This window comes from Chlamydotis macqueenii, chromosome 1, assembly GCF_036417535.1.
Source record: "Chlamydotis macqueenii isolate bChlMac1 chromosome 1, bChlMac1.mat, whole genome shotgun sequence".
NCBI lineage: Eukaryota > Metazoa > Chordata > Aves > Otidiformes > Otididae > Chlamydotis > Chlamydotis macqueenii.
In genome coordinates, this window is record NC_141556.1 from 89,427,423 (window position 1) to 89,450,969 (window position 23,547).

The following is a 23,547-nucleotide window of genomic DNA, read 5'->3' on the forward strand; positions in this document are numbered from 1 at the left end:
GGCTGCTAGTGGCACACCCTGCCAGGCACAGGTTGGTGCTGCAAATCGCGTTATCAAATGCATTTGTCGTGGCAGCTGCTAGAAGACCCTGTGGAGATCATAAACAGCAAGCTGGAGCTTCAGGCCTTTGACCAAATTGACGAGGAAATCAAACTCATTGGCTACTTCAAAGGAGAAGACTCTGAACGTAAGATGGATATGTTACTTGTGGGTCTTGGAGCCTGGTTGGGGGCACTGGGGGCCGGGCGTTGGTTCTTCTGCATGAACTTTAAGGGAGTTAGGGGTACATGGAAGGCTGTGACAGTGCTAAAGTTGCTGGAGGATGAGGTAGGGTTGCAGGCACATTTCTGCTGTTGCTATGCATGAGCCCGTTCCTACTCCAACAGCAGTGACCCTTCTGCAAGGTGTCTGCTGGCAAGAGAAGAGGGCGATAATCTCGGGGCTCCTGAAGTCAAGTAAGTCTATCTCATCCCAAATCAGCTGAGCCTACAGTTACACTGGGTGAGCACCAAAAAGGAGCAAAGCTCCCCCTCTTATGAACAGTGAGCCCAAAAGGTCAAAGAAAGAGGGAGGGAGGGAAAGGGAAAGAAGAGGACACACATGAAATTCTAACTTGGCAAACGTACAGCAGCACTAAGCAGGACACCCCAGGGCAGCCCGGCAGAGGCACTGACATCTTTCTCCTCGCTGAACCCCAAGACTGAGAAGAGGCTGCTCACATGCTCTGAGGGATGTACAACTCAGGGATCGTTCCAGGCAAAACCATCAGCTTTCACAAGTCTGGAGAAACCCTCACCTGAGACTCTTGCTGGCAAGCCCCAGCAGTCTCCTCTGCCAGCACTGAGCACTCCCCCTGCTCTCCAGGCGGTGCTGGCAGCATGCACCCCATGCTTGTGAGGTTTCCCTTTCACAAAAAGACAGATATTTGTACCTGAACAAGCAACGTATTGCACTGCAGCAGCCCATTCACCCTTCAGCTTTTTCATCCACCCAAAACAGGCCGTGGGGCAGCTCAGACAGGGTTGTGCCTCTAATGATGTCCAGTAATAAGTATTTTGAAGAAATGCTGGAAATATCTGCTATAAAGTGCTCTCGTCAGGCTGAGAGCATCTTTCTTGACCCCAGTTGAGGACCTGATACCAGTAACAGTAAAAATGTACCTCACTCCTGCACCCTCTTCCTGCAGCAGGAGGAGCACACCTAAGCGTGCCTGGTGAATATTTAGGGAATGGCAGCAATCGTTAATGCCAGAGCAGCAGCTCTGTGTATTTCCCAGGCTGAACTACTGCTTGTGCAAGAGGGCAGCTGCAAAAATCCCCATCGACAGGCTGGAGTTGTAACCCCTGGTCCTGCTTTGCAAGGCCACTGATTTCAGCCCCAGCTGAGTGTGGCATGCCAGGATCTGTAGGTTCCCTGAGAACTATGGGGCTGCGCATGTGTCCTGTTCTCTCCACATGAAATGGTCCTTGTTTGTAAACCCTGGAAGGGTGGAAGAAACAGTGCCATCGTCTGATGTATTTTGCAAGAATTTATGTTTGTTCTTCCCTAGTGCCTTCTGTGCTGATCAGAGTGTGGCCAGCTGTCTGTGAAATCTTTTCTTCATTCCCCTTTTCTCCTTCCAGATTACAAGGCATTTGAAGAAGCCGCTGAACACTTCCAGCCGTACATCAAGTTCTTTGCCACCTTCGACAAAGGGGTAAGCATCCACAGATCTCCCCATGGGAGCTCACAGACTCCACCACCTGCTGTCCAGAAGCTCAGGATGTTCCCAGATAAATCTGGGAACAGATCTGGCTCCAGCTTCTCATTTTCAGCATTCCTGTATTTTATTGTATTGGTGTCCTCATTTGGATTCGACCCTGTCGCAAGATAAAAAGGGCTATTTCTGCAGTGTGGAGGCAGGTGCTGCTCTGGTTTTGGAAGTCAGCCCCGTTAGGTTTGCAAGACCTTGACTCTGGCCTTGCTTTTCCCCAGTGTTTGACACCAGTAGTGTAGACAGCATCCGTGTTTTTTTTTAACCGAGGAAAAATCCATTACTATTTTCTTTGCCACCCCTAAGAGTGCATGCTCCAAAAGAGAGCGAGCACCTTGACCTCAGCTCTGCCACTGGTAGAGACTCTGGGTAGACAAAGAGGCACATCAGGCTTGCTCACCTCTGACCATCTGCATTGCAACAGGTTGCCAAGAAGCTGGGTCTGAAGATGAATGAGGTGGACTTCTATGAACCTTTTATGGATGAGCCTGTTCACATCCCCGATAAGCCTTACACAGAAGAGGAGCTGGTTGAATTTGTGAAGGAGCACAAAAGGTATGTAGTGTACAGGATGCTCCTGGCCAAGAGAAGTGGGTAAAGGTGTCTGTCATCACAGGCTTGCCCCTCTAGGGCATCCCTCTTAGTAAAAATTAGGATGATGACCACTTTTGGGCAATTTGCTGAACCAGGGTCGAGATTTTGGCCTGTCTTTTCGTGCTCCCAGAGGTGCAAGTATCTGTGCCGCTACCAGAGCCCGCCACCATGGGGCTGTTACAACACAGCTTCCCTTCTCCTCCACCCTGGTTAGTCCTTCCTCAAAAACAGGGAGGCTTGCAGGCAGTGGAGAGTGAAAACCTTGTCCTACTTGCCCGTACTTTTAATTTAGGTCTGTACAGAAGATGATCTTCTCCAAGGCTTCTCAAGCCAAATCCAAATTCTATCCACTCTCCTCCTTCCCCAGAACAGTCTCAGTAATGGATATATCTCTCTCCTCCTACATCTGTAGGCAGGTTCTGAGCTCAGACCAAGCTCCGAGGAATCACAATTGACTAAAAGGCTCCTACTGACCATCGGTACAGAGAGGAAGCCACTGCTGTTATGACTGTGTTGGGCCTCATTTGGAGATGGTGCTGAGCACTTACAGTATTTAATCAACTCAGCAGGAGCTGTGGATGCTCCGTGCTTTTTGCGATCAGGTTTGTTGCACAGTTGTTTAGGGACTCGGCCACCAACAGTCTGAAAGTGACTGGAAAGGCTGATCCCATGTAAAAGCACAGGGTTAAATATAAGGGCTCAACTACCTATGGCGTGCTGTATTTTTAAACCCTCAAAAATACAGCACAGGACAGTCACACAGGCTGTCTGCTACTCCTGCAATTGCATTTCCCAGCAGGCATTCAAGGGACCATACAAGAGTTCAAGAAAAGCAAGGCCATCAGTACTGTTGAGGGACCTCAAGTCGGGCTGAGCTGAAGGTTTCTGTTCACACACAGGGGTTTTGGAGACAGATCATCTCTAGAATCCAGGCTTGGAAACAGATCTCTGCTTTTTCTGAAATATAAAGGGGTTCTCTAACTCCCATGTACTCACAGGTCATTTTGCTGACCTCCTGGACTTCCTGACCTCAGTTCTTCCCATCTTTTTTTTTCCCCAATCTCTTTCTGTCAGGCAGCAGCATCAGGAGGCTGATTAAAGACAGTCAGCTAAATGCTAGCCTAGTAAGGCAAGCTCTCTACCAGCATAAAATTCCAGTGGAACACCCCTCTCCCCCCCCCACCCCCCACAAGTCTTACATATTTCAAGATGTGGTACCTTTCACTGCAGACTTTGTCACTTCACCCCACCTGGCAGGCATGGGCTGTCCCTCCACTGAGGTGCAAAGCCCTGCTGCCACCTCTCCATCTCCCAGAAGGAGCCACATCACATCACTGGGGAAAGCTCCCAATGCTCAGCAGTACCCAGGCTGTTTGGCATGCTTCAAACAGCCCTTCCAAAAAGAGCCCAGGCAGGCTTCATTACCTCTTCCTCCAGCCCTGCACAGGAATTGGGATTTGCTGAACTTTCACTGAAGCCTTGAGACAGGAGTTGAAGCAGGTGCCCAGAAGGAGCCCGTACACAGCCAGTGGGAAAGTTCATCCTCTCCTGAGCAGGTCAGGAAGGTGGTGTTCAGCACCGTGGGGTGGTTCTTCCAAGGCTGCACAGGGTGTCTGGCTGGGGATGGTGGCCAAGCACCACGACTCCAAGATCTCAGCCCAGATTTTGCTGTTGGTTGAACAAATATAAACTATGCAGTAGTTCCTCTGTCTGCAGCAGGAGGTCTCTGTGGCTGTTTTGCATGCAAAATGCAGGGGGTTCTCTGTAATTGTCGTGTAGCTGAATTGGGGGCTGAACATGGGGCTGAATTCTACTCCCTGCACTTACCCTGCTCCCTCCAGTATTAGGGAGTAACCAGAGTAAATTTCAAGTAACTCTGTAGCAATCAGTACATGTGGGCATGATCAAATCCTTCTCACTGCATTTCCTTTATCCAAGAGCTGCCCCCAGAGAACGGCTAGGGAAAGCATCTTGAAAGCTACCGCATAAATTCTCCAGTTTCTGACAATCAGCAATGAGAAGACTTGCTGGGTCAAAAAATATATCCCTGATCTAGTGCTTAGTGGCTATTTCTTAAATTTCTATAGTCATTTTTTACCTCATTTCTATTTTGATGCTGAAAGCATCCAATTGTAATGAGTTCAGTGGCTGAATTACGCATTGCATCAAAAGAGCATTCCTCCTTTTTCAGTTTTTACCCATTACCTAATAATTTCACTGTGCACCTACTAGCTTTTGTGTTAAGAGGAACAATGACTAGCCATTCCCTATTTCACTTTTTTTTTACCCCTCCCAGTTTTTTAGACTCCCTGTCGATATCCTATTCCTTCACCTCTTTTACAAGATAAACAGTTCTCATCTACTTAATCTCCACCAAACAGAGGTCATTCCTGACCTTCATTCACCACTGCCATGTTTCCATGTCCCTTTTTCAGTTTTCCCATATAATTTCTGTGATGAGATGACCAGAACCACAAATACATTCACTGTGAGGTGCATAGTGTAGTTGTCCATTGCCGTAACAATATCATGTGTTTTACTCTTTAGTTATCCCCTTTTGCCTTTGGAGCTGATGTTTTCTCAATTTGTGACACCAGGGCCCCTTTCCTGAGAGGCAGTAATTAATTATAACTAATTTAGAACCCATCGTTGCACCTATATAATCACAGTTGTTTTCCTGCAAGTGCATTACTTGCTATATGTCTACCTATCATGCAGACACTCAAGTCTCAGGAGATCCCTCTGTATCTCCTCATAGTCAGGCCTCGTGTTGGCCATCTGAAGAATTGGATATGATAAGCAAATGCTGCCGTATTCCTATTTCCCATCTTTTTCAGACTATGTGAGAATATGGTATACATATGATCATGTCAAAGCATATGCTATGAATCTTAACTGGTTAATTCCCTCTTTTGTGAAAACTGATCATTCGTCTCAACTCTTCATCTTCCAATGTCATTATTCCCCAGGAGGATCTCTTCTCTGATCTAAGTGCAGCTTAGTTTCTCTGAGAGCCTTTAGTAAGGGACCTTGTCCAATGGTCCTCCGAAGGCTGTTTGCTGCATTGACCAGCGTACCTTCACCCACTTGTTGACTTGCTCTGGGAACTCCAGCAGATCCATGATCATGATTTTCCTCTTAAAGGCCATGCGTCTCTTGTCTATCACATTCCTTCAAATGTCTGTTAACTCTACTTTCTCTGGTAGCATCGTGCCCACAAGGAAGTCACCCTTCCAGATCTGTAGCTCCTCAAGTTAGGAACCTCTGAAAAATGGTTCTTGTTTACACTGCTCTGGTAGCAAGGCAAACCAAAGCGGCAGGTTGCACATCTCATGGATGCCCCAGTCCTGGCAACGTGTTGCTACTCCCTTTACTGATCTGTTCTAGGGCCTCATTGACCAACACTTCTCTTTGCAACAGCTCCTGGGGCCGGTCAGTCAGGGAGACCTGCTCTGCTGTGGAAGCCTCCCTGAACACCTGATGCCAGAGTGAGCAGAATCACAGAATTATAGAATGGTTTGAGTTGGAAGGGACCTTTAAAGGTCATCTAGTCCAACCCCCCTGCAAGAAGCAGGGCCATCTTTAACTGGATCAGGTTGCTCAGAGCCCTGTCCAGCCTGGCCTTGAATGTTTCCAGAGATGGGGCATCCACCACCTCTCTGGGCAAAGGAAGTGCAAAGGGTTACTTGTACTTGTCTCCTACAGCCTTGTGTTGTGTAGGTGTCAATTTAACACCAGTCACCTCTCAGCCTGCCAGGCTCTCTGACAGGCTTCCTGCTATGGATGTGTCTGAAAACATTTACTGTTCTTTTTTTTGGTCCTTTTTGAGCTGCCTCTCATAAAAATTTGCTTTGGTCAGTCTTAGGCTTAAATTTTCTTGCCAGTGATTATTATGATCTAAATTCTCTTTCTAGAGGTTACTCTTCTTTGCTTCAGCAGAGTTTGGAAGGATTTTTGTGGTGGAATTATGCTGGGGTAAAACCAGGAGGAAAGAGGAACAAAAACCAATAGGAAAAAAGAGTGTGACCAGCCCAGGGACTGCAACATGTAAGGGAATGGGTCACCATGCTCTCAGCACTGACAGAACAATCAGCCGTGTGTGGGACTAATTCATCAGTGTATCCCAGCACAGAGAGGCATCTTATCTTCCCAAGCACAAATAATGGCTGCCGTGCCTCCAGTGGGGGCAAGGGCAGGGTTTCATCACCATAAATTAAAAGCAAAAGTTTACCTACTGTACCCCCCATGCTTGCATTCAAAACATGGTGGCCAACGGTGCTGACTCCAGCCACCAATCAAACCTATCATGGTGACTTTTTCCATGATGCCGGCATCGTCATGTGAGATGGTGCTGGACATGTCCTCAAAGAGCATTTCTGTCTTCCTTTCAGGGCTACCTTGCGGAAGCTGCGCCCAGAGGACATGTTTGAGACATGGGTAAGCACACATGGTGGGAAGCCTTGCATCCCTTGCAAGCTTCCAACAAGAAACCACTGCTCAAAAGCTCTAGCCTCTGGCTGGGCAAAATATTAACTTTCCTCCCTCGCAAAGCCTCTTTCCCTCCTCCAGGAAGAAGGGAAAGTCTTGGCTATGATGCCTGGTGCCTGGGTGAAATGCTGTGCTCTAATGCTTTGCTCAGCAGCGATGGACAGCCCAGCTGGGTCCTGTTTGTTCCACAGAGAGAAGAGGGAACGCTAACCAAGTGTGCTGGGCGGGTGCTGAGCCTCTGCAGCTGCCATGACAGAGCTATGGAGAGTATGCTTCCCAAGGGTGCTCTGTCTTATCTAATGGGCATCAGTGCTAGTGGTGGGGTGACTTCAGCGGCCTGCTTGCTGGGCAAGCAGCGGAGGTTGTACCAAGTGGATGACTCATGGGAATTGTACCAGAGCAGTCATGCAATTCAAAATGCAAGCGAGGGCAGGCAGTTCAGCTAATTATATAGATTGTGGAGCAAATTGTGCGTTGATTGTACTTCTCATGGTGTGAGCAAGCTGCAAGTCAGCGATTGTGAATAACTAACCATCAGTTTGGCATGTGGAGGACTCTGCTGGTCTGCAAGTGTGGGGGCGAAGGGGAACGGTGAAAATGAAAGAGAAATCGTGTATGACAAATTATCCCTTCACCATAAATGAGTACGATGTTAATAGTCAGTTGGGGACCTTCAAGTGCCAGCTTGAAGGCTGAAAAACAAAGCTGAACAGGTGCTTTACAGACGCTAAGGAAGATGCAGTCATTCCTCCAAAAAGCTTGGCACGTTTAGAACAGCATGCAGTTGCCTCCTTGCTTGGCTGTGTGACATGAAACGCTGCAGGACTCCGAAGCAACAAAAACCTTGGGAGTCTTTAATACAACAAGGCGAGAGCTGATAAAATGGAACCAGGAGTTATGAGTCACTTAGGCATGATAGCTTTTAATTTTGTTTTGAAATGCAGATTCTGTGTAGAAGATAGCTTCCTAGATCCGCTGAAGTCCCTTGAAGCTTTTTTATGGGGCTTCAGTGGGACCCAAATGTCACATGCAGTGGTTTTGCTTTCATAGTGAACATATTCTGAAATAACCTCAGGAAAAACGTGAATTGTCAGCAGTGTGATGTTCGCTTTACCAGCAGCCTGGGAATGCAGAGCTTGCCCCAACTACGAGCTGAGGACTCGTACCTACAGGAGACAACAGGCTGGATTCTGATCTTCCAGCAAGTGCCAAATATCCCCAGTGCCTACACTGGAGTTGCTCCAGTTGTGTTTGCTGCCTTGGAGGCCAGAATAGAACTATACTATATAGCTATATATATAATTATATATTGCATATATATATATATTTTATTTTGCTGTCTGACAGTGCTGCTGGCAAGTATGGAGAAAAAGCAACAGTGTAGATTTTGCTAGCTGTAAGTGGTCTGAATCCCAAGCAAATCTGCCTAGAAAACATATTCCCTGAAGACGCCAACAAAGGCCCAGCATCCACTATTGTTTTTAAAGATAATGTTTTCCACTTTATCTTTCAGGGTTTTTTTTTTCCTTTCAATTTTTGATGGTGGCTTTGTCACCTCTGGGCTCAGAAGGGAAAAGAAATTAGCATTTAGATGGGAATTTTTTCTCGCATTAAAACCAATTGAAATGGAAACCAGGACTGGCAGCGGGTGAGGAAGGCGAAGCTGATCCGTGGGATAATTCAGAGTTGACATTCATAGCAGGCAGATGATGAAATGGCCAGCAGATCTATTGGCCTTTGCCAATATCATTACCAATTACTCACATATCTCATGGAGAAAAGCAGTCCACCAGGCTGTCATTTCTGTCCTCCACTCATCGGAGACCTGAAACAAGCCTCCCACTCCATTCCCCTTGCTGCTCACAGAGACTCTCACCTAGAGAAGAGACCTTAACCTCCCAAAAGGTGTCCAAGTGAGCCACCTTGCCTCTCATGCTGTGAGGAAACCTCCTTTGCTGGCCCCAAAGGAGCATATTTGTGGTCTGAGCATGGTGGCAGATATTTGTTTCCCTGCAAACCATCTGCTGGCAGCTGCAAATTTACGAGGGTAGGTGGCCTGGGATGTGGAGAGTGAGCCCATATTAGAGAGCCCTTGGCCTTCCCTGCAGGCAAGGTTTTGCCTCACACTATCAGAAGGTCCCCTGTCTTTGCCATTGTAGTGTCCACCTTATTTTTAGCTGAAGGGTTTCAGCAACACTGCCCAAAATACCTGCTTCAGTACCTAATACCTCCGTGACTCAGCCTCACCTCAGTTCCCACTTCTGGTATCTTGATGGGGGTTCCAGTCAAGCCTCCCTTTCCAATGGTCCTATTCATTTGAAGGCATCCCACCGCTCCTCATCTCCAGCAACTGCCCAGACTCTGTCCTCCCTCCCTGGCCCATCAGTAATAGTTTTGTTGTTTCCAGGAGGATGACATGGAGGGAATCCACATTGTGGCCTTTGCCGAAGAAGATGACCCAGGTAGGAGTCCGTTTTCTTCCTTGTGTGACTCTCCATCACTTGAGATGGTGTAGTTTCATGTGTTTTGCTTGCATTGTGGAGCCCTGCACCCCAGCTGGGATGGGGAGCCAGAATGCTTCTGGGTGTTTATGCTAGCAGGAGTGCTATCTGGGATTCAAATGTACAGGTGCTGGATATAAATGGGTGGCTGACTGGGAAGAAAAACCTCATTGTCTTGACCCCAGCTCCAGGATTTGCTCCGTAACTCTGCAGTCATCTTTCTGTGTGGCTCTGTGCCAGTGCTGAGGGCTGGGTGTGTGTTGTGCATGCAGGAAACCCGTGGGCATCAGCTCCTGAAAAGCCATGGCATCAGTGCTTCTCAGCATCATCAGTGTGTCGAAAAGCTTCCGCCTCTCGGCGGCTCAGTTCCTCCCTCATCACAAGAAAATAGTGACATTGTTCCACTCCATGGAAGGATTATGAGACTTAATTAATGTGTAACTAATTTCAGAACCCGGGGAGGACGCTCAAAATTAAAAGCTTTATTATCAGAAGAAGGAGCTGGGAGACAGCATTTTAATGAGAACTATAAACAACTCCTGCGTGCATAGCGGGGTGAGGGAAGTTGAAAACCCCGCAAGCAAAAAGTGCCTGTGTGTTTGCAGGAGAGGGCTGCAGCAGTTATTATATCATTTCAGATGGTTTTGAGTTCCTGGAAATCCTGAAGCAGGTTGCCAGGGACAACACCGATAATCCTGACCTGAGTATTGTCTGGATTGACCCCGATGACTTTCCTCTGGTGAGTGGCAGGGGCTCCTTGCTTTTTTTTTGTTTAATTAATGGATGGAGTGGGTGGGTGGGTATGCAGAAGCACAGGAATTGCCCAGGGAATTTGGGACAGGGAAAGATGGGAAATCAGAATACGGGTGATCCCCGAGAGCTGCTCATTGGGGTCTGCCTTCCATGAAGGTGGTGTTTTGGGGACATGCCCAGAGCTGCCACATTCCTTTGCCTTGTGTGGTGATCCAAGCTCATGTTCAGCCTCTTTTCTCTCCTGTGCACTCATTGATGCATGCTCCCCACACCACAGCCCAGCCGGCTGAATTAATACAACGAGGTATTACAAACATCCTTCTCTGAGCTTTGTTTCTCTCTCCTGCAGCTGATCACTTACTGGGAGAAGACCTTCAAGATTGACCTGTTCAGACCACAGATTGGAGTGGTGAACGTCACAGATGTGAGTAGCATGTGCCCAGGAAAGCTGGCAACCCCGAGATTAGGGTGCTAGGAAAGGACGGCATCTGAGGTCCACTGGAATCAGTGGGATTCCTGCTGTTAAGTGCAGGTAGACCAGGCTATTTCCGCAGGGAAAAAGTCTAAAGACTTCACAACTCCCATGTGCAGCTAGGTTCATAACATCTCAAACTTTGGGCTTCAGGGCTTTGGGGGAAGAGTGTGTGTGTTGAGGGGAAAGCAAGCCGGGCTTAAGGGAGGAGAAGAGGAGAAAAAGGAGGTTGTTTTTGCAGCAGAAGGAGAATGGCTCAGCTTGAGCGTAGGAGGGAAAGATGGTCCCCAAGAGATGATAGGGAATAACTGCACAGATTGAAAAATATTCCAAATAAATACACAGTCTTAACAAGAATATGACATAAACTGGTAATGGAGAAATCCTGCTGGGGTGAAGAGGGTATACTGGGGTTAATCCAGGCCATCCTGCGCCTCAGCCAATGCCATTTGAGTAGTGCTGGAGGGATTTGGGTGGGCAGAGGAGATATGTCCATCCCATACCCGGTGGCAGTGAAAGGTTTCCACACAACCCCACAGCCGGAATCTCTCCAGAGGAAGAGCTGCACAGGCAAGTGCTGCTTTGGCACGGCTGCAGTGGTGGTGGTACCCCCAGCATCCACAGCTGTGCTATTGGGCCAGCTTTTTAGTGACTACCATTTTCACCATGGTTGCCTTCAAACCAGCTATGGGACCAATGTCCGGTTGCAGACACACTGTGAGCTTTTAAGATAGGTGGGAGAGGAATCAGCAGAGATCTGGGGAGAGCTGCTGAGTGCAATGTAACATGCATCACAGCCCCGGCATGACCATGGAGAGAAACTATTTTTCCTCTTTCTGACCATAACAGTCCCAGATGATCAGAAAACATGTAATGCGGCATGCTCCAGCCTGGCTCAATTATTAGCTTAGTTTATTTTTGACAGTTACATGCTGAGTGTTTTAATCTCTTTAAAATGAACCTGTGTGGGTATGTAAGTGTCTCTGGAAGCAGACATCTCTCCACTGCAGAGGTGTTTGTAATTCAGTATTTGACTTCTTTGTGCTTGAAATTTCAGCCACATGGGAGCCTGACGTTTCATTAGGAGAGAGCAGAGAGGGACTTAGAGTTGGGACAACTGGCCAGGTCCTGGCCCTGCCACTGACCTTGTTCCTGGCCCCCTTGTCTGCTCACCTGTAACTCCTCAGAAAAAGAGAGACAGCGAGGGAGTACTAAATGATTGTGCCTCCTATTATAACAAATGCTGCAAGACCAAAAGATGAGAGATGTGGTAGGGAAGGTAAAGTGATGGTGTTATGAAGAAAGTGGAGACCCCGGACCTTGCCCGTCCCATTGAGAAGAATGAGATGGAAGTGCACGGGCTGGCTTGGGAGTTACGGAGTACATGCATTGGTGGCTGGATGCAAGTGGTTCTTTACCTGTTAATAGAGCAGCATCTGCCAGACCATGCGACAGACACATAAAGAGTGAAGACCCAGTGGGCTAAGGCTAGTCAGCAGAATTGTTAAGAGAGAGACAAAAGGGAAGAGGGCCAAGATAGCATCTGTCACCTAAGATGATGAGAGAATTGAACAGACAAGCCTGAAACAGAGCCCAAGTTCTCCAGTCTTTTGCCCTTCTTACTAGTCTGCAGTATCTCCCTTCATTCTATTTACTGCAGTGGGCCCTGTTTAAGCCATGTCAAAGCTACATTAAACAGCTATCAGGGGAAATTCATGGATGTAGGATTGTCAATGGCAAGAGAATCATACAGAAAGCAGTATTTGGCAGGAACATATGCCTTATTATCCAGCTGCCACTTAGAGACCTGTAAAAACTCATGCATTGTCTAGCTTTGATATAGTAAATGTTTCAGGTTGTTGATTATAGTATTTGCAGTTTTCATTTCATTCCTCTTAAGTCTGTTTTGTATTCCTCAAGAGAGAGATTTAAGAAAGTTCTAGGTTGGCAGGTGATATCTAAAACAAACACTGAGCTCATTTCGTTATTTCAGTGTTACATCACTGCATTCAGCCAAGATACACAGGTACAAAGTGGTGCTTACACAACGGAGTAAAAATAAACACTGCTCTTGGCTTCGGTGGACATAACCCCCGTGACCCCATTGCTTCTCTAAAAACCTGCCAATACAAACACCAGCGCTCCCAGCAGCTCCCACCGGCCCATCGCATTGCGGTGGCTCAGGACTGGGGCCGTGACGCGCTGCAAAATATTGCAGCTTTGTTTGCACAGCGTTTTCCCTAGGTGCGGTGGGCCCACTCCTGCTTGTTTAAAGGTGTCACTTTTTGCCACACGAACCACCTCAAGAGCGAGGACAGGATCATTCGCATGAAGCAAGAGCGGCAGGCTTCTCCATGGCTTTTTTTTTTATTACAGTTTTGGTGTTTTAGGAGGAAAACATTGTAAGGGAGAAAGAGCTTTCCTTGAGCAGAAGTGGGTCTGGCCTTTTAGCAAGCTGTACGACAAAGAGAATTAGGCACCACAAGCAGAGAAAAGAGTGGGGTGCATTTGCCAAAGCTGGTAGTGATCTTCTGACATACGAAAAGCGCTTGCTTCTGCAACATCAAATGCTGAGCGAGATAACCTCACAGCACCCCTGCGAAATAGGAGGCTGATCGTGTTTTATGGAGTGGGGACAGTGAAGGGAAAGGGGATTACCTGGGCATTTACTTAAGGAACCTATAACAAAGCAGGGAGAAAACCTTTAATTTCCAGCTCTTGGGGACCATCTAAGCTATGCTTCCTGTCCCTGGGTAACAGCCACAATTTAGACAGCATCTTCTCACCACATTTTAGACAGCATCTCCTTACTGAATCTCCCTACTTCCTCCAGTTTATGGAAGTAATGCAGACAGCTGGAAAGAAAGAACAGAGGCCACCTGTAGTCCAGGGCATTGGTGTTTTTTCACCATTCTTCATCTGGAGCATGGTTGAGATGATCTGAGGAAAGGCTATTCCAGGAGGAGGAACCACTGCCACATGTGGAGAATCCAGAGCAACATCCTGAAGCAAAGGTGATGATAAAAGAGGCTGAGGAGAAGGGGTGCTGACAGCAGGGTGTAAAGGTTCAAAGGAAGAGGTCCCACAGGGGCTCTAGAAGGAAGGAGGGAAATGCTATGATGCCCTGTGAACTGAGGCAATGGAGGGAGAGCTGGCTTAGGTCTCTTTATGCTCTCTCTATGTAGACTTGAAGACTACAGAACTTGCCAGATGGGGTGAGGACAATTCCTCAGGTGGACAATGCTCTTGCTCACAGGTGTAAGCAGCACAGGAGAGGAACGGGCAACGGGCACACATCTAACCAAGGGCAAACAGTACCACACACTCCTGTAAACCCATCGACCAGTCCAACTGCCCCTAGCCAGATGCAACAGCACATCAGGGGAGGCAGTAATCCCAGCATGTGGGCAGGGAGACACTGTGGCTGAGCCTGCCCACGGGCTGTGGCAGAGAGGGAGCTAATGCCACCACCATCCCTGCATCCCACCTGTGGTCCAACCCTTGCCCCCACTACAGCAGGGAGCCTGATCTCTTCCCTGTGTCTCTGAGGGTGTCTAATCTCCTATCACCTGTCCCCTCAGGCTGACAGCATTTGGATGGAGATCAGAGATGACGATGACCTGCCCACGGCAGAGGAGCTGGAGGACTGGATAGAGGATGTGCTTTCTGGGAAGATAAATACTGAAGATGATGACGATGATGACGACGATGATGACGATGATGACGATGACGACGATGATGATGATGATGACGATGATGATGATGACGACGATGATGATGATGACTAACTGTGACTCTGTGCAGTTTGACTTGTGGGGGCTGAGAGGCCTCCCCTCGTGGCAGGTCCCTCCATCAGAAGACCTGTATTTGAGCGTCAGCAAGCACCGCTGCTCCTCTTTTCCCCTTGCCCCGCTCCCCTTGCCCCAACCCCCCTGCCTGATTCTCAGCGGTGCTGAGCCACCGAGACTGCCCCTGCGGTGGGCAGCACCTGCAGGCACCCAGCACCGCTGTAAATCATGCCTCCATAGTAAGGACAATAGGAATCTGCAGGGAATCTGCCCCCAGTGCCCCAGAGCAGGAGGAAAGCGCCTGCCTGCTTGCTGCCAGAGGGACACAGGGAGCCAATTTGTATTTTCCATGCTCATCGGCCCAGCACTTACATCCAAAGACCAAATCTCACTTCAAGACATAGGGAAGGTAACTGTAAACTTTAGTCCTTTTATTAAACACAATGCCCTTTGCAGCTACTCTGCCAAGACCACTCCATCCTGCAAGTTCTGCTGCGGGAGTCTGTAGCTACTCATTAACGTGCTAGGAGCAGCAGAAAGCTTTGGGAGGGGAGGAAGGTTTTAGGGATGCTGTTTAAGTTTTCAGCGATTCCATATAATGACAGCATATTCTTGTCTGGCAGAATAATGCAAAACAAATCACCATGGTCCCTGTCTGAACCTCTTCCTTCTTGAAAGCTCAGGTGAAAGACAGGGTAAGCGCGGGTGGTCTGATACGGGACATCAAAACTGCAAGTTCCTGAACTGCTGGAAAGGCTGATCCAGATCTGAGCCCAAACTCTTGAGGCTGAAGATCACGGCACCGAGCCAAATTGTTGGTCTTAGCCCCAAAGAAATGCTAGAGCAGACTCCAGGCCAGTTCCAAACATCTGCAGCCAGGTCTGGGCCTACCTTCCCTTTCAGGTGAACTTCAGCTGGATTGGAGGTGGTGCACCTGAGATAGACAGCATATTCCTGCCAGTGGAAACATTCATAGGGGCCCACCCTGAAGCCCTCCTATTCCCCATGACCTTCCAGCTTTAGCTGACTTTTAACCCAAAGCCTACATAGCATCTTTTCCCATGACCAAGATGTTGGGCGGGGAACAGATCCGTCCAGCCACATTAGACACTGGATGACGTGCGTTGGGCAATGAGCAATGAAAGGATTCAAGCTGTTTGGCTTTTAAGTATTCAGTTGCACAGTTACTCCCTGCTTTGAGACTCGGATGTCCCATGGTAGCTTGTGAGAAGCCTCTTTTGACTGCAGACTGAGAAGGAGCTAAGGGCACCAGTTCACAGTCAAGAGGTCACTCACAAAGCAAAGGGTCAGCAACTCAGCCCTGGTGAGCACAGCACCATCCATGTGCAGGTCACTGCAACAGTGTTAGGTCTCCCTGCTTTCCCATACTGGCAGATTTCAATTGTCTTAGCTTATTAGGTTTGACAATAGTGCAATGAATGGAGAGTTTGGACATAGTTTTGTCTTTATAAATACATTTATAAATATGTTCTCCAGTCGTTCAGACTTGTTAGCATAGGTAGGGTACACATGTCCTCTCTTGCTACAGATGAAAATTATTCCCCTGACCTTTCTTATAGTGGTTTACGTCAGAGGTAAGTGATGTTAGTGGAAATAACAGTGCAAGGGACAGGAGAATCAGAGCTCGTTATACAAATGCAAATCAGCCTGATGAGAAACAAGGTTTACACATTATGTATTTCCTTTTCAGATGAACTTCAAAGCAAGATTTTACAGATTATTTTTTTTCCTGCCTGTTGATCAGTCTCTTTGACTCTCTCTCTCTCTCTCTCTACATTAGCTGAAATAGAAAATTTAAACTACTGATATAAAAAAGCTGAAGTACTGATATACTCCTACGTGTGCCATATCGTCTTACTGGAAAGTGCCAGCATGAACGACACACAGCTGGGTATCTCTATATCTCTATGTATATGAATGAATACGTGCTTATACGGTATATGACGGTAGGCCATGTTAGCTGCTCATTGGACATCAGTCAACCCATGCTTTTAAGGCATAGCCTATTAGAAGAATAGACAGGACAGCAAAGCCCCCAGGTCAACTATTTGCCCTTTCTTGCCTCTTTATGATGTATAAGCACTGCCTGGGAGACTTGAACTAAGTGCATTTGGGGAGACCATCCCCAAACTGGGGTTATGGACAACTCAGCCCCATCCCAGAGGACGTGGTGGAGACTTTCAAAAACCTTGAAAACCAGAGTGCTCTCAGCCTGGAGCTCTCCTCCTCTCTTTCACTCACACCCACCTCTCTCCTGGCCAGAGGGGTGCCCAGAAGCCTCCTTCTGCTCTCTCCTTTCCTTGAGAGATTTGCTGGAGGACCCCAGAGAGAGAGGGAGCAAGTGGGACACAAGGTGTCATTTATATACGCCAGTAAGGAGTGGGAACAGGAGGCAAAAGTAGCAGTTTAGTAGTCTTCTAGTCCGTGACTGAAGAACAAACGCTGCTTATGTTACTCACCTGAGCAAAATACTTGTTTGTCTTTACCTTGGGGCTACTCCCAGGAGTAAAAACACAGTTTCACCCTGCCTAAGGTAACAGCCTGCACAGGCCCTGCAGCTCCAGATCAGTCACCACAAATTGCCATGAATTTCTATAAACATGAAGAATAAACAAGTTTCTCTACTGCCGTTCCCAGCTGGCACTGTCTCTGGATATCCCGACTGCCTCGGTAGTCTCCGTGTACCTCCCCTCCTGCTGTGGATGCCGGTCTATTCCGATGCGTCCCTCTCTAGATGGTCTGAGAGGCAGAGCTTACAGAGGCCGAGCAGACAGACCCTGTGAATGGCACTACGGGTGTGTTCAAGTGCACAGATGTTTCACAGGCATGTACATATTTCAATGCATCCAGCAACAGAGCCCTGGGGAAAAAAAAAAATAATGTAGTGGTGCTTAGGATTATACAGAGGCCAGTGAGGCTGAGCTCATGCTGGGGCTGGTGGGCTGGTGTCAGTGCTTTATGGAAAGTTTCCTTCAAGTTATGAAAGAAAGGCTCAATCCTATAGCTGCTACTCCTTCATGGTGCCAGCGCAGTCCTTGATGGGGCCATCCTTTCCCTCTGCTCTCATCCCCCCATTACAGTTCTCATGGTTCTCTTTGCCCACAAATGGGAACTTTTTATCTTCAGCTTATGGGATAAACACATAAAAAGTTAAGAAAATCATAGAATCATAGAATGGTTAGGGTTGGAAGGGACCTTCAAAGGTCATCTAGTCCAACCCCCCTGCAAGGAGCAGGGACATTACTAACCAGATCCGGTTGCTCAGAGCCCCATCCAACCTGGCCTTGAATGTTTCCAGAGTGTTGCAGAAGAGGAAGGATTGCAGCAATGAAGAGGAGGAGGCAGCAAAGCCTCTCCTGTTCACCCATAATGCCTCTTCTGCCCCAAGTTCGTAGCGACTGAATCACTGAACAAGGTAATACTCCTTATCAAGAAGATGGCAGCTTGAATTTGAGTGTATTCCTTGCAGGGACAGGTAAGATACTGCTGTGGGGAGGTACCACACACAGGACCCCGGGCATAGGCACTCCTGGGCTCCTCTGTTAGAAGTAGGCACAACTGGCACGTGAAAGGCACAGGCAACCCTGAGGAGCAAGCTTAATCTTGGCCACTGCACACTCAAAAGCAAAAGGTCAGTATGTTTGGATGAGGAACCAGCAAAAATACTTCTTTATTTAAAAAAGAAAAAAAAAAAAGAAAAAAAAAGAAGTGTGCATGTGGGCAGCACTGTTTCTGCAAGCAAGTCTGTTGAGACTGTCCCTCCCTTAGCAAATAGTTCTTTTTCTCCAAAGTGTTAATTGAACATTGATATTATATGAATCTTAATACACACAAAGAAAGACAAGGAATTGTACTTTACCCTTATCCAACTGTGAGTGCTTGAAGCTGATCAGTCACTTCAAAGTACCCCAAAACTCTAACCTTACCAGCCCTCAATGATGATGAGGACCTCCCATTGCAAATGATACATGGCAAGAACATGAATTCATACGCCCCTCTTCCCAGTCCCCCGACATGGGGGCAAGGGCTGCAGAAGATGGATTTGTTTGGTGTGCTGTACCACAGGCCACCCTGTGCCGCTCACGGGCAGCGACCAAGGGAGAGGAAAATCCATCAACAGCTATCATACAGAAGCACAAAGTAGAAAGCTTCTGCCTTTGCAGCGGACTCAAGGATGCTGATGGAGAGGCTCTGTGAATGAGAAACTGCTGTGCACTAATGTCAACCCTTTGGGAAAGAGCTCCAGAAGGAGAGGACAAGGGACGCACGCTGGAAGTCACAGACTACTCCATATTTTCAGGGTCAGCAGTTTCCGTGATGTTTCTGAGGAGCAGTGAGAGGTTCCTGTGCTGCCCTTGGGAGAGGAATGGCCCCATAGTGACAGCAGAGCTCTCGGCTGCTTCTTATCCCACAAGAGAGCTGCTCAGCCAGATACCAACATGCATGCACAGCTGAGGACACCGGCTGCTTCTCCGTGTCTGTCCACACATCATACCTGAGAAATGATTGATTCATTACCAAGACCAAACAAAACCCATTGCCTTTTATTCCCAGAGAAACAATTAGACAGGAATGTATCACTTCCCAGCTGCTGCACTTGCAGTGCAGTGAAAACAAGCCAGGATTGCATCTGGATTCCTCCCTGCGCCAGTAAAGCTTTGGTTTTTGGGGAAGCCCCACACACGGCCAGTTGCATACCCATGCTTGACTTGAGGGGCTGAAGAGGTAGAACAGCTCAACAAGCAACAAGCTTTGAGGCCTTCCAGGGCAAAGCAAACCGCTGCCTGGCACAGTGCCTGGCTACTTACACATCCCAGGTATGTCTACACCGTGCAGCGCAATGCCATCCACTAGAAACTGGAAACAGCGGAGCACAGCAGGAAGGGTAATTAACCTTGGTAACAAGGCTACGTCAGCAGGATGCTATCCTGCTCAACACCCAAGACCTCGTGCAGCACCACTGCGCTGCAGCATCCCTCTGTGCTGCAGCATCCCTTGCCTTTGCCCTGTCCCCTTGTACCAGCGACATCTGTGCAAAGCGGCCCTCCTACAGTCAGTACCGCTTGGGCCCAGTGGTGGGATGGCTCTCACACCTGTTTGGCAGAAGATGATGTCTAATGATGACACAGACTGTGGGGTAGGGTCCAGGATCCCTCTTGGCCATGCTGTCAGGTTTAAAAGGTGCTGAACTATTTAAAGGAAGTGAGAGGGGAAGGGGAAGGGAAAGAAAAAAAAAAAAAAAAAAAAGCTACAGAGCTTCCTCACAGCTTGAAGACCCATTTCTGGAGTCAGATTACAAGCAGCTTGGAAGTAAAGATCCTTCCAGTGCCTTGCTCTCTCCTTCTGCTTCCCCCTTTTGCCTTCTCTTGCCAAGACCCTGTGGTGAAGGACATCAGCAAAGCACTGAAAGGGCTTCTGGTATTGTGCCTAATGCGGTGGAAAACAAGAAGAAAACATAGCTTTTTCATCCTCTTTTCATCCCTCTTGACTTACTATTCATCTGGTCTTCATTGGCTCCCCTTTTTTTTTTTTCCTCTCTCCATTTCTATCTATCTAGCCTGTCTTCCTCTTCTCAACCAACCCCCACAGCATATGGTATCAACAGTCCCTTAAGGACAAGGCCCTCCCCTGCCCCTGCTGCTTGAGATCATCCCCAGCCCAGGCAGACAGCAGCCTCCTTTGTGCCAGGAACCAGCCATGGTGGACCCCATGCCATGAGCTGTGCCCGTGAACCCTGGAGGGATGACATTTCCTTCCTGAGGAGAAAGTCAACCAAATAAGGCTGATACTGGCTTTCCTTTTTGGGGGGACAGGCAGGACATGCTCAAAGTAAAGCTGTTTCACCAGCCTGGGTGCTGAGGAAATACCGGTTTTTTTGGGGGGTGGGTACTTTTTTCCCCATTGTCCCAAAATCCAGATGAGAAACCATCAGCCTTCAACCAAGCCCCAGCTGCACAAAGAGAGGTTGGGCCATCTTGGCTGCCGCTGCGGGAAGAGATTGGTAACCCCCAGTGCCACTGGCAATCACACCACTGAGCAGAAGACAACTGGAGTGACTTCACACAGGAGAAATAAGGCTCGAGGGTTAAAAGAACAGAGTTTGCTGGAGGGCTTATCCCATAATTCAACAGCAGCCAGAAAATCAACTACATCCCGGAGAAGACCAGGAGTTGTCCTGACTGAGTCTTCCTTTGGTCGTGGGTGGCAAATGACTTAAATAACTGTGTGCAACCTCATCCTCCACTTTTGGATTTAGAGGAAGCCCAGCTTGAATCAGTTCCCTCCCTCAGTAACACAGGTGAAAATAAAATGATGTTTGACCAAAGAGCAGCCCTGAAGTTTGCCTGGTCAGAGATTTTTTTGCTTTAAAATTCAATCCAACAATGTCAAAGCCCTGTTCCTGCTAGCGACAAAGAAAGAAGCTGTTGAATGACAAAAATAACTAAATATTTGAAGAACATTTTAGTCTCTACAAAATGAAATCACTGAAGGAATTTGCACAGCTTCCCACAGTCTAGTTACTGAATTACTAAATCAGTTTCTCCCAACCACTTACAAAGCAAAATTATAATCAACTGTAGGATCTGGTATTATGTGTACTCAGGAACGAGCTTTTACAAAATAGACATGAAAAGGTTTGCAGACCTGTTTCACATCTGCGGTCCAGATACAATCAGCTCCTTCTCGTTCTCTCTTTTAAAGCATACCCACAGCATCTGACTTGTGCTGGAGAGGTCTGAAGAGCTAAAAGGTTCTGAGTGTCTCTTAAAACCTCCAGAGAGGCTGAATCAAATGTGTTTCATCAAGAACTCTCTTCTCTCCATGCATCCACTTTTCATGCAATGCCACCTTTTCAAGTAGTAAGGAAAAAAAAAAACCAAAAAAAACAAAAGACAACCAAGACTGTAGATGTTTAAGCACTTGGAAGCCTGATTTTTGCCTTTGGAAGAGACTTAAAATGTTTCAGTTTACAAAGTAGCTTCATGCCTAAGGCAATTTGTGGTGTCTCTTTTTAAAATCTTTGTACCTTCATGTTTCTAAGGATGCTGGAGGGTAAAACCACACCCTATTCTCCAAGGTCTCTTCCACTGACTTCACATTGCCTCCTCCTTGTCTGACCCTCTCTCAAGGCTTTGCTGCTTCCCCCCTATTCTGATGCATAAGCAAGGTGGACATACTGAGCCATCCCAAACTGTCATCCACAAGGTAGAAGGTATCTCCCTTCTTCCTCTTCCCAATTTTATCTATTGCTGCCCACACAGAGCCCAAAGACTGCTTGCTTCCTTCATCTTGGCCGTGGCCCCACCAGCAAACAACTGTTCCATGGGCTTTGGGAGGCTGGCAGGCAGCAGTACTGCTGGGTGAGGACTCTTGACCTATTCAGGTTATTTGCAGCTGGAACCAGAGAAGGCCCCAGGTCATATAGAGAAGTGGCCACCTTCATCCCATTCAGCTCCCCAGGTTTTGGGGGAAGGAAGATGAGCTCAGGGCTTTGGAGTAGGCTGCAGTCTTGCAGTGGGCCCCAACCTGATCATAGACCACTGTATAAGCAGTAGTCAGGAAAAAAAACAAACAAACCAGAAACAACCACTCCAAACCTTTTCCAAGTTCATTATGGAAGGTGACAGGGAGATGAAGAGAAGCAGAAAAACAGCTTTCTTCCCACTTGAGATAGTCTTCATTTTACTAGCAATGTGTCAGCATACACCAACACACATGCTCGCAGCAGTGCTGGAAAATTTGTTACAGCATTTTGAAGCAATTCGGGTAACCTTGTTCACAGGCCCTGGTTTATGCACAAGCAGTCACCCCGCTCTACCATCCCTACCCACATCTGCAGACACGTGATGCTCAGCGCTCTCTCTTCTCTCAGCACCTCCTGAGCCGGCAGTGCATGGATGCGCTCATGAAAAGGGAACGGACACCCCTGCCCCAGTGGATTGTCTGTCAGTACCGGAAAGGACTGTAACCAAAACCCATCACCTTCCCAGCCCAACATAAACTCAGGAGTGGTGTTGAAAGACAAATCAAAGCGCTCCACTTGGCCAACTCCCAGTGCACTTTCCCTTCCTTTCCTGCCTGCTGTTTTGAGACACCACGTCCTGCTGAGCAATCCCCTTCCCCTCGCACCCACCCCACCTGCCCCAAGCTCCAGGGCCCCTGGCTTGCTGCACACACTTTCTCTGGAAGCCCTCGAGTTCAATCCCTCCCTGCAGCTCCCTGGAGTTCAGATCCAGGGCTGGGACAGCAGAGTCAGTCCATAGCACTGGGAGAAGCTGTTTTGGGGTTTGAAGCCCTGCCCATCTCTATAGCCAGGTGTTTCATTGAACTATTAATTTAACTAACAATATTGTACAGTGAGGTGTTGCTAGTGCTTCATGCAAGGCCCTGGAGCCAGTTGTCTAAGGTGACAAATCCCTTTCTTAAACCATTTGTCATGCTCTGACTGCGTGCAGCCCCTTCGCCCTGAATCTCCCCACTGAATTCCCCAAAGCTGATGTCTTCTGACCATCCATAATGGTGAAGCCTGGTAGCCACAACCCTGTGCCCTCACAGCCAGGATGGGCACTGCAGGACAGCCGCCTCCTTCCCAAGTGACCCCAATCTGGTGTCTCCCTGAGGCAGAAGGTGCTTACATCTTGTTCAGCATGCCAGGTGCCTCCAAGCATTGGCTTGCCAGTGAAAGCCTCCATCCCTTTTCTGTCAGAGGTTTGGGTTGGTAATACTTCACCTGAGGCTCCTTCACACCTCCAAGACCCCTGCAACTTCAGTAAAAGGCGGGGCCAAACCAGAAGAGCACCCTCAGCTCTTAATTTCTGCTGAGCTACACACCACAGCCCCTTACGATTCAGATAGCTGAGCTCTGGGCGAAGGCCAGGGGAACTGGTCCCTCTAGCAAAGCCTGTTCCTTGCATTGGCTTCCACAGCCCACAGCAGGAGATGAAGTACCACGAACAGCAGGGACTGGGCGTGGGTTCGGCATCAGCATTAAGCCACAAATGAAACAGAGCATGCTGAACCCTTACTCAGACCCAACTCTCATGGCTAAGAGCCTAGGATGAGGCTGGCTTGCAGATTATCTTGTTTGTGCCAAATTTCTGTTTCTTACACCTTCCCGCAGAACGCCTGTGGCCACCTCCCACAGAATCTTTACCTACACAGCTCCAGCCTGACACG

The 23,547-nt window shown here is 48.1% G+C and overlaps 1 protein-coding gene across 1 annotated transcript in view; it reads left to right on the plus strand.

Annotated features, from left to right (window-relative positions):
• Positions 1–16,202, plus strand: part of CASQ2 (calsequestrin 2) — a 34,267-nt gene extending 18,065 nt beyond the window's left edge. Inside the window, exons 4-11 of the mRNA XM_010129120.2 lie at positions 76–187; positions 1,623–1,696; positions 2,178–2,308; positions 6,739–6,784; positions 9,243–9,297; positions 9,975–10,075; positions 10,439–10,513; positions 14,143–16,202. Of these exons, the coding sequence (XP_010127422.1) occupies positions 76–187; positions 1,623–1,696; positions 2,178–2,308; positions 6,739–6,784; positions 9,243–9,297; positions 9,975–10,075; positions 10,439–10,513; positions 14,143–14,349 (801 nt within the window). The 3' untranslated portion in view covers positions 14,350–16,202. The remainder of the gene's footprint in view (positions 1–75; positions 188–1,622; positions 1,697–2,177; positions 2,309–6,738; positions 6,785–9,242; positions 9,298–9,974; positions 10,076–10,438; positions 10,514–14,142) is intronic.
• The last annotated feature ends 7,345 nt before the right edge of the window (positions 16,203–23,547 follow it).